Source organism: Gossypium arboreum, chromosome 11 (assembly GCF_025698485.1).
Source record: "Gossypium arboreum isolate Shixiya-1 chromosome 11, ASM2569848v2, whole genome shotgun sequence".
NCBI lineage: Eukaryota > Viridiplantae > Streptophyta > Magnoliopsida > Malvales > Malvaceae > Gossypium > Gossypium arboreum.
This window is the reverse complement of record NC_069080.1, coordinates 18,196,326-18,211,094: the sequence shown is the minus strand read 5'-3', so window position 1 is coordinate 18,211,094 and position 14,769 is coordinate 18,196,326. Positions and strand designations below refer to the sequence as shown.

The window sequence follows — 14,769 nt, the reverse complement described above, 5'->3', positions numbered from 1 at the left end:
TCAGTTCTAGGGGAGCTCAACTATAAATAGAGAACCTCCCCCTCATTTGTAAACCATCCATTGTATGCTGAATTCTTAAGAGCAATAGAATTCTTGGGCATTTACTCAAACACCTTGTGTGCATTCTTTCTTTGGCTTTCTTTTGCTTATTTGTAGCTTCTATTGGCACAATCGCTTCTGCTATACAAATTGGTGCCTTGAAGGAGTTCTTAAGGAATCCTCATTTTTGGGTGCAAAGGTTGACTTGGGCAAGTTTGGACGAGCAAATTGCTTAAGGCCGCACGGATTGCGAGACGAAAGGTCTAGCCCCGTGACAAATGGTATCTGAGCTATTGGTTCGAAGGTACTGTTGGGATGTCAAAAGAAATTATTGATCAGAATGAGCCAATGCAGACCCGTGGGAGGGGTAGAAAAGTAAGTCGCTCGAGGGACATGCTGTCAGCATTGGAAGATCAAGTTGGTAATCTCGAGGAGTCCGTAGGGAACATGAAGGAGACGCTTGAGTTGGTCGAGGGACGCACAGATGAGTTTGACTCAATGGAGGAGCAACTTAGAGATTTTGTGTTGGATTCTCTCGGTGCCAATGAAGAAAAGCTAAATGAGTTAGTGAACTCCACTACGAAAAAGCTGGCAGAGAGGGATGAGAATCTCGAGGATATGATGTTAGCCATGAAGAAAGAGATCGAAGAGCTTAAGGGGGAGCTCACAATTTACAAAGCTACTTTGAGTAATGGGATGTTGTCTTCAAAGCCGAAGCAACAAGCAATGGATGTTCCCAAACCAGAGAAGTTCAAAGGTGCAAGGTCAGCGAGAGACGTGGACAACTTCTTGTGGGAAATGAAGCAATACTTCTGAGCGATGGGCTTTGAAGATGATGCAATTAAGGTAAACACTGCCTCAATCTATTTTACTGATATGGCTCTCTTGTGGTGGCGTCGTAGGTCTACGGATGAGAAACGTAGAGGGAACGCAATTGGGACTTGGGAGGAGTTTTAAAGAGAGTTGAAGAAGCAGTTTTACCCACAGTATGCCGAGAAGGAGGCTCAGGCTAGGTTGCGTCGTCTCACATAACAAGGCACTGTTTGGGAGTATGTTCGGGCATTTAGTGAGTTGATGCTTCAAATCTCCTACTTGAGCGAGAAAGAAGCATTCTATTGGTTCGATGATGGGTTAAAACCGTGGGCAAAGCAAGAGTTGCGTAGGCAAAGGATCACCAAACTTACTGTAGCCATGGCTGAAGTAGAGTCCTTTGTTGAACTTGGTCTAACAAAAGACAAGTTTGAATTGTCTCAGCCCATTGGGAAGGGCAATGGTGAGAGAAGCCATGGGGAAGATGAAGAGGGACATAGCGACGATGGCCACAGTATTGATAGCCCAAGTGGTAATGAGAGACCACGAGATGCAAAATGGGGATCCAACAACCCAAGGGACAAAAGGAAGAGAATAAAATGCTTCCTCTGTCAAGGACCACACATGTTGCAAAAATGTCTAAAGAGATCGATGATGTCGGCTATCCAAACGAAAGATGAGCCAAAAGAATAGCCGAAGCCTGTAGAGGGAAGAACATCGAGGGTCGGTTCGATGGTTCTTATTCCTAACAAAAGGAATAGTAGAGAGGGGTTGATGTTTGTGGACATCAACATTGTGGATCAGAAGCGGAGTGCTCTTATTGATACGGGAGCGTCGGACTTGTTCATATCAGAAAAGGCTGCCAAGAAGCTTGGTCTATCGATTAGGAAATCAAATAAAAAGATCAAGACAGTAAACTCTAAGGAAGCCCCAACTGTTGGAGTAGCTCGTAATGTGAAGCTACAAATCGGCGAATGGAAAGGCAAGGAAGACTTTGAGGTAATCTAATTAGATGATTACGATTATGTGCTTGGTTTGAACTTCTTTGACAGGATTCAGACAGTTCTGTTTCCATGGGCCGATGAAATCCATATTGTCACTGATCCGTCATCAAAGATTGTTGTGCCAGTGCATCGGGATATGAAGGTTGGGACCAAGGTCTTGTCTTCAATTCAACTAGTCGAAGATGTTTCATATGGGGGAAGCATTAACTCGACAGAACAGAATGTTACGAAAGCCCCTTTAGAAAAGTTAGTGGAGCTTGAGTCTGATGTGAGACCTGTAGAGTCGACTGTGGAAGCGCCACCTTTGGGAAAGGTGGATTGTGCATCCGACTTCAAGAAGAAAGAAGCCATGCGAAAGCAGTCGAGACGAGTGAATGCCACGAGTAAGGTACATTACAAACACACTAATAGTGTTTTGATTTCTGACTTGTTGGCTTGGCAAGATCGTAGGGGCCCTTTCAAAGTTCGTAAGCAAGAAGGCTGAGGGACTGTGGGCGGAACGAAGCCAAGATGTATGAATCGAGGGGATTCCAATGGGACCAAGTCAGAATTAGGGCAAGTTAAAGTGGAGACTTCTTGCCAACGAGAGGTACCAATGAGTACAACGGTTCAAGTTAAGAGGCGACGGAAATCGAGGCAAAGGTTCCGGAGAAAGGGACAACCCAATTGTAAGGCAAGCCAGGAAGAAGCCAAGGCAACAAGAGAGTTTCGAGGTGAATCAAGTCAGTGCCATTCGAAAGTCGCAACGAGGGCGTTGCGCGAATGGGTAGGGGAGAATGTCAAGGGCCAAAGTTCCAAGCCCGTGACCATGGCACAAGATGCTACCTATGGAGGTTGATCAATTAAATGGGGATCATTCAGCCCACAAGAACTGGCCCGATTCAAAGAATTGTTAGAGAAGCCTGAAGCTTGGATGGCCCAATAGCGGAGATATGGCAACTTAGGCTATTTTAGGCAACTAATCTTAAAAGATAGAGAGAATCATATCTTGTAAAGATTAGATTAGATTTGATAAGGCATATATTGTAAATCTCTTAATTCATGGGATATCGTTAATCTTGTCCGTCGATGTAAATGTATCTTGACCGTCGGTTCTGGGGGAGCTCAACTATAAATAGAGAGCCTCCCCCTCATTTGTAAACCATCCATTGTATGTTGAATTCTTAAAAGTAATAGAATTCTTGGGCATTTACTCAAACACCTTGTGTGCATTCTTTCTTTGGCTTTCTTTTGCTTATTTGTAGCTTCTTTTGGCACAATCGCTTTCGCTATACAAATTGGTGCCTTGGAGGAGTTCTTAAGGAATCCTCATTTTTGGGTGCAAAGGCTGACTTGGGCGAGTTTAGACGAGCAAATTGCCTAAAGCTGCACGGATTGCGAGACGAAAGGTCTAGCCCCGTGACACTAGAGAAGTACATGTACCCACGTGTTATTTTGACGGATAGAGAGTTGGCTCTGATGAATGCATGCCAACAAGTTTTCCCCGATACCACTCGATTACTATGCAGATGGCACATTACTGAAAATATTAAAAAGCATTGTAGGCAGTCTATCAAGTCGCAACATGAATGGGACTCCTTTCACGCTATGTGGACTGTACTTGTTGAATCTCCAACGTGGATATTATACACTGAAAACTACAAAAAACTCCAATCAATGTTGAGCGAATATCCAGGTACAAGCCTCATTATTTTATAAATAATTGTTTATAGTTTTAGAAGACTTTTTATACATAACTAACATTTATATAAATTCAGGTGTTTTAAAATATCTAGATCAAGTGTGATTAAGCAAATATAAGGAATTGTTTGTGTCGATCTGGATTAATCGGCATCTCAAGTTTGGAGAACAAACTACGAATAGAGTTGAGAGCCAGCATGCAAAGCTAAAGAAATACCTTTGTGCAAAAAATTCTTCTCTAGATAAATTTGTTGGTTGTATCAATCAGATTGTGAAGTCTCAACTTACATCGATATATGAAAGTTTTGAAAATAGTAGAATTATCCTCAAACACAGACACAACTTACCGTGTTTCAGATTATTGCGGGGTTTTGTGGCACTTGAAGCTCTAGATATCCTAGAAGGGGAACTTCAGCGGTCAAGTAAACATCAACTTGACTCTTCAAACTGTGGTTGTAAACTACGTCATTGTTGTGGGTTACCATGCGTTTGCATGCTATCAGTCTACTTGAATTCAGGTGGTATATTTAACAATTATTTTCTAAATTTTATTTATATATTGAATTTTTATAAACTAATGGCATTTCAATGCAGGTGAGTGTATTCCGTTGGATTCAATAGATATATTCTGAAGGAAGCTTGACTTATCACCGTCAACTTCTGTGAAAAATGAGGATATTTGTTGTGACAGTGAGTTAGAAATGTTCAAAGAAAACTTCACTAAGCAATCAAAAGCCGGGAAAAAAGTCTATTAAGAAAGTTAAGAGATATATTCCAGCCGAGTAAAACACTCATTAAAGAACCTACATTCAAAAAAATACACGTGGACGACCAACCTTGAAGAAACAACAACAAAAACGAGTCAATTCTATAAGTCAAGCTCCCAGAAGACGTAGCCATTCAACCACGTCAAAATCTGTTGGGTCGGATCTGGTAGAGTTGAACAAAGAACCTGCAAGACATAGTTATACGTAACCGAAATTCCAGACTTAAACCAGAAGCCATCAGAGCAAGTTTCAAACTTCATAGACTTAAACCAGATGCCTGAATCATGTGACACTCATCCATTAATGAAAGAAATTCCAGATATGTTCCTCCCTTACATCACACATGTACAAGATGTCAAGGGTGATGGAAATTGCGGATTCCGAGCAATACGTGTTTGTCTTGGTTATGGCGAAGATCAGTGGCTCTATGTTCGACATCAACTGCTAGATGAGTTATTGAGTTCATATGATGTCTATGCTAGAGTTTTCACTGATAGAATCGATGAATTACGTAATTCACTGTGTTTTTCACAATCGCCTGTGCCAGCAGAACACTGGATGATTATGCCTATGACAGGTGTCCTGATTGTCAACAGGTTCAGGGTGATCCTCAATTATTTAACCAAGCGATGTGACATAACTTTCTTTCCTCGTTGGAAAGGTCCGGAACATTTTCAATACCATCATGCAATTACAATTGCACATGTATATGATAATCATAATGTGATGGTACAATTAGAAGGAGATTACCCAATGCCTACCATTTTAGCTTATTGGATCTGCCACAGAGCCCCGTCTACAGCTGGATGGCAAACCATGTATATGTCACATCTGGAATTTTATAGACAACTGAAACCTTGTAATCTCAAAACACCTGTTATAACTATAGAGGATTATTGTTAAATAATATTAATTTATTATATTTTAGCATTTTGCTCATATTTTTGTATTTATGTATTCATATATATGTTTAACAATAATCCTATAATAATAAAATATGTTTAATAATAATAATACTTATATCTTTAATAATAATAATAATAATTAATAATCATACAATAATAATACTTATAATATTTAATAAAAATATGTTTAACAATTAAATGAGATAAAAAAGTGAGTGGAGAGGTGATAATTAATTCTTAATCATTACAGAGAAAAATGTTAATTACTAACCAATCAATAAAGTAAAAGAACATTAATTAAAGTAACTAATTATTAATTATAGTGAAGGTGTGTTATTTATTAGGTATGTTGGGGTGTTTTTTAGCCAACCCCTTATTTTTTAATCAAAGCTTTAACTTTTAAATTTTATAAAACAAATTTAATGAAGGAGTAAATATTATGGTATGTTGTATATCAACTTTGATTTTATGTGATTTTATATGTGAAATTTTGATTAGGATCAATTTTAAAAATCACTAATAACGTTATCGATTAACACCGTTTTACGTTAATATATTGCATACAAGAACTATTATATTAAACCAATATAAAAATAAATATATTTATTTCTCTAAATATTTATAATTAAATCAAAATCAAAATTTCATTTATACATATGAAACACAATTTAAGTTCACTAAATCAATATTTGAGTATGTAATGAAACAAAATTCATATATAAAGTTATTATTTATCCAATTCTTACATATTTTCCTTTTGTTATTTGAAAACCAATTTTACTTTTGTCGACCAAACATATTTGTTCGATTTTTATTTTAAAAGAATAAAAGAGAATAATACTTATTTTTAAAGAAATTTTAGCATTAGATCTCGTAATTGGTGAATTTAATACTTATACTTTAATTTGATCAATTTTAATTCTTGTACTTTTGAATCGGTCAATTTAAGTGATTGTATTTTTTAAAGTTTTAAATTTTAGTCTTAACCAAACGATAGCAATTAAACTTGTTTGGTTAAATTTGTTATCAGTCCTATTATGCGTCTTAATTGCTACATTTTTGAATTTCTAAATTTTAATCTTAATGTAAATAACAATTGATAAATCTATTAACTAGTCTTTTTAGTAATATATGTAAATACTAAACCGACATGGCATTATACATGTAATAATATGCTTAACACGTCAGTTTTAAAAATAACAAAATTTAATGAATTTAATAGCTACCATTCCATCAAGACTAAAATTTTAAAACTCTAAAAGTACAAAGACTGAAAATGATCAAATCAAAGTACAAGTACTAAATCCACAACTTATGCAAAGTACAAGATTTAATAGTAGAATTTGACCTTTTAAAAACCTAATACACTCAAAATTGCAAAATAATATATAAGAAACCAAGTTGACTAAGCCTTAGCTTGGATGGTATTAACATTGTTGTCAGAGTAGGAGGTCATAGGTTCGAACACGCGAAAGCACATTTATCGTTCTATTTAATGGTGAGAAGATGTTATGGGTAGTTCTAGGCACATAGTATCATTTGAGTCAAATCGAGTCGAGTTAACGAATCCTATTATTTATATTTGATGTTGCGTTTAGATGGACCAATTGTTTGACTAATAGACGAAGTATAAGATTATTTAACTACATGAATAATATAATGATTTTGCTTTTAACTTAATAGGTAAACATTTATCAAAACGACGTAGTTTTGTCTTTTAACTTAATTATTTTGAATTTTAACTTTTAAAAAAGTAAAGATTTATCAAACGACATAGTTTTGTCTTTTCTTATTCAGATTTTCGGATAACTCAAATTGTGTAATTCATATTCGAGTTAAACTGAAAAATTTAATTTTTTATTTGAGTCGATCCAAATAACTTGATTAACTCAAATAAATCAAACTATTTAATTCAAAATTTGAATTTTTTATCGAGTTTTTCGAATCGAATCGGATTTTGCTCACCCCAACATATGATATTACACTTTTTAATTCTTAGAGAAAAGTGAGAATCAAATCTAACTGCACTATGGCTTTCCAAACACACAAACACGTTAAATAAGTTAAATGAATGATTTTTATACTATAATAATATTATTTTAATTTTAGAATATCTATTATTAATTAATTATTGACATCGTTGTTGCTACAACATTATGGTAAGCATGGATTCAAACGCACTTAACCACATAATATCTATCACTTTAGGAATTATATAAAAAAGAAATTATATATTATTTTACTAATCTCATTGAAATAGTTTAAAACTTTTACTAATTTATCATATATTTTGACCTACTAAATATTTAATTAAATTATATATTATTTATACCAATTTAACTAAATTACATATTATTTAATATTGATTCTTTATTTAATCAAAGATGACTAAGAATGACAATGACTATATGTTTAATGTTAGAGATGATAGAGCTCACCAAATATTAATGTTAGAATAATTAAATAAAATTGTATAGAATGATTATTTGTCTTGTTAATTTTATTAGTAATTTCATTTATCGAATATATTTTTGGGCCAACTTATTACATATGCAATTCGATTTTAAGTGTTGTTACTAGAGTTTGTTTTTTTAAGTATTAATGAGAATTTTTATAGTAATTAGAATTTTTAGAATTTAATTTATATTGTTGTGTAATTACAATTTATTATATCAAACATTCATAATTATTATATAATTACACTATGCCAACCGAGCAAGTGTAATAAATTAGAATTCTTTGTAATTAAAATACTAAGATAATAATGACACTTTTATCTAATCTAATTAATTTGTGATGTCTAAAACATCCTTAATGTTTTTATTTTATATTAATTTCATTGTAGGTTCTTATCATATCTATTATTTTTGATACAATGCTTAAAACTACCCATAACCCCTCTCTAACCCTTAAATAATAAGATAATGCGCTTCAGCACAATCGAACTCACATCTTCTTACACTAAAAACAATATTTAATGCCAATCAAACTAAGACTCAATTAAACAATCTTAATGCTTTTATTTTCTCAAACAGAATTAAAATAAAAATTACCTCTAAAGCCAAACACCTAACTTGCAACATGAATGAAATATTGAAACCAAATTGTAAATGCCGAAATTGTTACCAAACCTTATATTTTGGGCCTTTAACCATTTTCATTTTGATTTGATTCTATTATAATTCTTCAAGGGTAATATAATCCGAGAATAGCCTTTTGCTAAAAGCCCTAACTTGTTTACTTTCTTTTTTTCTCTTTTAAATACCATTTGCAGTGTTTGAGGGATGGAACACAATGGGGGGAAGAGATCATAATCCATGTCAATTTCTTCTTTCTATTTTCTTTTGACACTTTACATTCTTCACATACGTTTATCACTGTAAAAACCATTTCTTTGAGACAAAAGAAGTCATCTTTTTTTTTTTTGTAACATAACGGAAACACCCCCCCACCCCGGGGCAAATCCCCTAACAAAGATCTGATCCATTAGCCAAACAGAAGAAAAGAATTTGCAGCTTTGTACAATACTAGTATATCACTATATATATAAACACTCACTCAAATTTGAGAGGTTTGTTTGTTGCAAAAACATAGCCTTGGCTTGATGAACCATTAGTCCAAGTCATCCCCATATGCACATCATCCTCCCTTTAACCGCACCATCAAATGCTTACTAATTTAGACCATACAGAAAGAGGACAGCCGTTTTATTCACTTGCATACAATCTCAGGTTCAACTATATATAACAATTAAACTAGAGCAGGAAACTAGGGGCAGATATAAATAGACAGATTCTTACTGTATACTTCAAACTTCGCTCCCTTAAATTCTGCTTGAGCACACTAAAATAGTAAGGTACCCAATGAAGGCAAATTGCAGAGAGCCAATTAGTGACCTCTGCCACGACCACGTCCACGCCCCCTACCCCGACCACGTCCCAAAGGCCGTCCTGAATAGATGATGGGAAAAATTAGTAGAAATGAGTAAATGATGCACACAAAAGTAACGAGTATTGAGATCAAAATAATAGAAGAGTGAAATGTATAAATACCTGCAGCTGGCTTCTTAGGCTTAACTCTTGGTGTCTCCTCCACAAGCAAAGTTTCCAGATTCAAGCTGTCAGGGAGAATATAATAACGAATGGTGTTACCCCGGACACTCAGATGGTCAAGAGTAACGGGGTTTTTTCCCTTGAGCGTTAGTTTCACCGTCTTCAAATGTGTATTCATGCTAACATCAACCCCTACAAGATTCCAGCAAAGCCACTTTTCACACAGTGCATTTAACAGAGAGAATAGCTGGAAAACATTCTTAGAGAATGGAGGATGGACACTAAAACAGCTACATAACAAAAGTCCGAACACTATCTCTAGGTCATGTTAAAAATTTCAGTCGCCCAGCTAAAGCTTCCACTGTTTTAACATGAAGAATCGAAACACAAAACATGTTACTTGTTAGCTGTTACACAATTTTCTGAGAAAAAAAAATCGGCATATTTAACATTCTATGAGTCCACTATCAAAATGTGCTCATCCTTGATGTTGAATATTAGATCGAATCAAGCAAATGAAGGTTCAGCATGCTAGTATTTTCATATAGTTTTCCAACTACAAGCCCAGTGAAGTCGCAATAAAGAAAGAAAAAATAGAACAAAGAATCATGCCGATTTATATAAAGTTATAAAAATTGACAATCAACAACATATATTCAATAAAAAGGAACAGCAGAGTGCAAAGTAACACAATTAGTTTATGTGGAGATGAATTTAAAATGGGAAAAGCCCACAGTTCTTTTTCCTCACAATTTGAAGAGCCAATCACAATTAATGGTCCATAAGTTCGTATTAGTTCATTCTTAAAACACTAGTAGTGAAGGTATTTTCCTACTCCACGAGCGGAATTTAAAGACCATGAAATTTATTTATTTTAAATAATATGATTAAGTCATTTATGTCACCATGCTAATCCTACTAACAATGTGGATGAGAAAATTTCTCTTAACCAAAATACGCAATATTTTGCCTCTTTCAGCAAATAAATGAATAGAATGCAAAAAAGGGATAAAAAAAAAAGTTTAAAAAAAAATGGCAAAACAAATAAGAGCATCAATCAAGAAGAGCCTATATATAAATTAGATTGATTCTCATTAAACCATTACGTATAAAAATCAAAACCTAGGGCTCATTGAAAAGGCCAAAGGAGAATAATGAAAACCATAAGCTTGAATTGAAAATGTATACTAAATAAAGAGAGATACGAACCTGTGATGGTGCCATGGACAACAGTTCCGTTCTTGAGCTCGATGGAGACAGTCTCGTTATTTAACTTCATTAAAAACCTTTTTTTTTTTAAAAAAAAGTAATTATTTACATCAATTTTTTTAATGAATGTTGCTTCTTAGTTGAAACTTAAAGAATAAAATAAAACGTTACACAAAAAAGGAATGAAAAACAAGGAAGGATGATTACCTCACGAGCTTCATGTTTGAAAACTTTGAGCAGTGAAATGAGAGTAAAGCTCCAGAACTGAGTTTGATGGCGATTCAAATTTTCAAATGCAAAACCCTTTCCTCCCATTTTTTTTTTTAATTATTAGAAAAAAAAGGGAAAGGCTCATTCATTCTTGCATGTAAATTTGGGCCTAAATATCTTGGCCCATATTTACCCCAAAAATGCTTTAATTTTTATTTTATTTAAATCACTACACTCTTCCATAATAAAATAAAGAATGAATAAATATGGGGAACTTTTTATTTTCCTAAAACGAAGTTGAAGTTTATTTTCCTAAAATGAACTGAATTTTTGAGATTTTAAATTTAAATTTTATTATATTTAGATTTTTTAATAATTAATATTAGTTGAATTAATCCTTCAATTACAATAATAATTTGGTAGATTATATATTGATATAACTAGTTGTGTTTTACTCGTGTGATGTACAAGTTGATTGTGTGTTTTAATGAAATAATAATAAATTTATGTAGCTACTTTCAACATTTATATTATCTTTTACATATTTGTATGAAGAAAAGGATTCGTGCATACCAGTCGATAGAGTTTGTAAGATTAAGATTGATCTTAAAAGGAGTGGATGAGAAAAAGAGCATGTCGTATCAATGAATAATTCTAAAAATGTAACACCCCCATGCCCGAAACCGTCACCGGAGTCAAGCTTGAGGTGTTACTAAACTTATCTTACCTTTTAAACAACTCTAAACCACTTATTTTAATTTTCGAAATAAACTGTTTTTCTGCGTCATGGTTGCTTAAAAATTCATTTCTCGAGTTTCAAAACTCAAAATTAAGATCCGTAAATTTTTCCTGAAACTAGACTCATATATCTATCTAATAATTTTTTTCTAGAATTTTTTACTTAGCCAATTAGTACAGTTTATTAGTTAAAGTTACCCCTGTTTTAGAATTCGACTGCACTGGCCTCTACTTACTACGAACCACTTCTCTCTGTACAAAAATCATATGACTATGACGTTTATTTCTATTAAAACTAGATTCAATAAGGATTCTAACCATATAAATTACACCACCTAATTATTTTTGTAAAATTTATGGTGAATTTCTAAAGTTGGAACAGGGGATCCAGAAATCGCTCTGGCCCTATTTCACCAAAACTCAGATACCCTATAAAATACAAAACCTTTACCTGTTTTGCTTATTCCATATGAAAATAGACACAACGAGCTTTAATTTCATATATTATTCACCATCAACCCATGTCTCTACAATTTCTTGTGATTTTTCAAAATCCCGTTATTTCTGATACTTGAATCTGTTTTTAAGTTACTTTCACATTTTTCTTAGTTTTCATGTGATAGTTACTACTTAATCATACATACTATTAAACATGTATATCATCAGACACTCTATTAGCTAATCACTAGCAAGCATTTACACATCATTCATTGATCATATCATATCAAAAGAAACCAAGTTCCTATACATGCCATACACAAAACGAAACGCCTAACTATACCAATGTGATTTCTTCGATAGTGTGATCGGGTCTCCGACGCTTCCTTCGATCCCCGAGTGGCTTGATAAAACTATAAGAAAAGAAAATAAAGAGAGTAAGCACTAGGCTTAGTAAGCTTACAAGCAAATAAATTACAACATTCAACATAATGAATAATTATACATAATGTCACCTAGCCTCATAAACTTTCTTTACTTCTCATTTTCTACCTTCTTCTTTACTCACTTACCTTCTTTCTTACCCGACCTTTCACTATTCATAAATATAGTCTACCTTCCCTTTTGCTGATAATTCACTGTAATTTAATGTGTACAATGACCCGTTGAACCACTCGGAATACTAAGGATACTAGGTCGCTCCTCGCTCATCAATATCTCGCCAATGCCATGTCTTCGACATGGACTTACATGAATTATTCCTGCTCCAATGCCATATATATATATCTAATATGGGCTTACATGGCTCATTCCTGTCTCCAAAGCCATATATCTGATATGGACTTACATGGCTCATTTCATCTCTGTCTCCGTCTCACAACCCCAATATCCTAACATTCCTAAGGTTCAAACGGGCTTCTTAATGCTTTTTCTCTCTCACTTAGCCTTTAATTCGACTTTAAATATTCTCAAAAATAAGTATATAAATGCTGAAATTGACAATAATAATGTAAAATAAAAGAATATTGCATTTATTTATTGTAAACTTACCTCGATACAAAATGTGACTAAACTTTACAATTTAGTCCTTTACTTTTTCTTTTCCCCGATCTACTCCCGAATTTCGCTCTTCTTGATCTATAATAGCAAATTTAACTTATTTAATATTCACATTTATCAAAACAGTCCTTTACTCAAAATTTGGAAAAATTACATTTTTGCCCCTAAACTTTTGCATATTTACACTTTTGCCCCAAATCTCGTAAATTAAACTTCAGCCTATTTTCTTATGTTTTATGACATACTGATCGTTTTTCCCTTCTATAGAAAAATCAAATTCTCACTCTAACATATACTTATGACTATTAGGTATTTTTACCGATTAAGCCCTTTTACTCGTTTTTACCTAAAACCGAGTAGCACAAGTTTTCTAACATAATCTAAGACCTCATATTCTATCATAAAACATCAAAATAAACACTTTTCACCTATGGGTATTTTTCCAAATATGAACCCTAACTTAAATTATTGCTAGCATAAGCTTTATCGAGCTACCGGGACTCCGAAAAAGAACATTAAAAACGGGGCTTGGAATCACTTACTATGGAGCTTGAAAGCTTGAAACAAACCCTAGCTATGGAGAACCCTTGAAATTTCTTGCTAATGAAGAAGATGATGAATTTTGTGTTATTTTTCCCTTTTTATTTCATTTAATATCCAAATTACCAAAATGCCCTTCCTTATTAAACTTTCAAAAATTCCATCCATATCCTATTTTGTCCATGAACTTTGGTCAAATTGTTATTTAAACCCTCATAATTAATATTCCAAAGCAATTTCATACTAAAAACTTCTAGAATGCAAGTTTTACAAATTATTCGATTTAGTCCCTAATCTCAACTTAAGCACTTTATGTATAGAATTTCATCACGAAATTTTCCCACAATCATGCAATCATATCATGAACCTCAAAATAATAATAAAATAAAATTTTCTACCTCGGATTTGTGGTTTCGTAACCACTATTCTGTTTAGGCCCTATTTCGGAATGTTACAAAAAATATTTTTTTTCCGAATCAATTTAAGAAAATGTTTTTAAATTTTTTGTATTCAAAGTTAGATCGAGTGAATAAATAGATAAAGCTCAATGACCCCAACTATAAGAAAACAAAAAGTAACGAACTCATATCCAAAACGTACATGATATAATAAATTATAAATTAAACGTTAATTTAATTATAATAAATTGAAAATTTTAAATAATATATTTATTATTAATTAAAACTTATAAAATTCATTAACCTGTTTCATTGTGTAAACAAATAAGTAACCTTTAAAATTATAATTTGTAACACCCCTACCCTATCCGTCATCGGAACAGGGTACGAGGTATTACCGGAGCTTATCGAATCATTATTAATTAGGAGAAAAAGTAAAACAAAGTAAACATGTAATATTTAATAAATTCGTATAACATGGTAATTAACTTACCGCTTCTCTATATTCAACATAATTAGCAAAATATAATTATTCGAATTGATCATAAGCCCTAATACCTATTCTTATCACATTGTTAGTCATATAATTCATATAAATATCAAGAAACATGTATGGGCTCAACTTTCATTAAATTTCTCATATGTATATACTTTTACACATCATTTATTCACATAACTTATAACAATCATATCTATGTATTTTAAATACGCTTTCATAACAATTTGTCTTGATTTCGGACTATCTCACACTCATCGAATCATTTAAAATACTATCTTTATACAAATAGTACACTTGAGTTGTACAATTCTATAATTATGAACGAACACATTTATAAAATATATTCCATGTTCATATATCATAGTCTCATGTCTCCATATATCAAATATATAACCATCCTTTTCTTGTGTTTTAGATAAAT

General features: G+C 33.0%; 1 protein-coding gene across 2 annotated transcripts; it reads right to left on the bottom strand.

Moving 5' to 3' along the window:
• Window positions 1-8,721: 8,721 nt before the first annotated feature.
• On the bottom strand, window positions 8,722-10,813 carry LOC108472636 (small nuclear ribonucleoprotein SmD1a-like). 2 transcript variants are annotated; one of them, XR_001869575.2, is made up of 5 exons: window positions 10,674-10,813; window positions 10,467-10,543; window positions 9,258-9,449; window positions 9,006-9,155; window positions 8,722-8,878 (listed from the first exon to the last, which is right to left on the bottom strand). XR_001869575.2 is itself a non-coding variant. In XM_017774186.2 (4 exons), the coding sequence occupies exons 1-4, from the start codon at window positions 10,685-10,687 to the stop codon at window positions 9,094-9,096; spliced, it is 345 nt and encodes a 114-aa protein (XP_017629675.1). In that variant the 5' UTR covers window positions 10,688-10,813; the 3' UTR covers window positions 8,722-9,093. The 2 variants fall into 2 exon arrangements, 1 of the variants encoding a protein (XP_017629675.1); XM_017774186.2 differs by having other exon boundaries at window positions 8,722-9,155.
• Window positions 10,814-14,769: the final 3,956 nt, after the last annotated feature.

Excerpts from the sequence above, each read along its gene's own strand:
- LOC108472636 (XM_017774186.2), bottom strand. Across the intron at positions 9,450-10,466 it reads TGTCCATGGCACCATCACAG|GGGTTGATGTTAGCATGAAT; the intron begins GTTCGTATCTCT and ends GGAATCTTGTAG. Across the intron at positions 9,156-9,257 it reads GCCTAAGAAGCCAGCTGCAG|GACGGCCTTTGGGACGTGGT; the intron begins GTATTTATACAT and ends TCATCTATTCAG.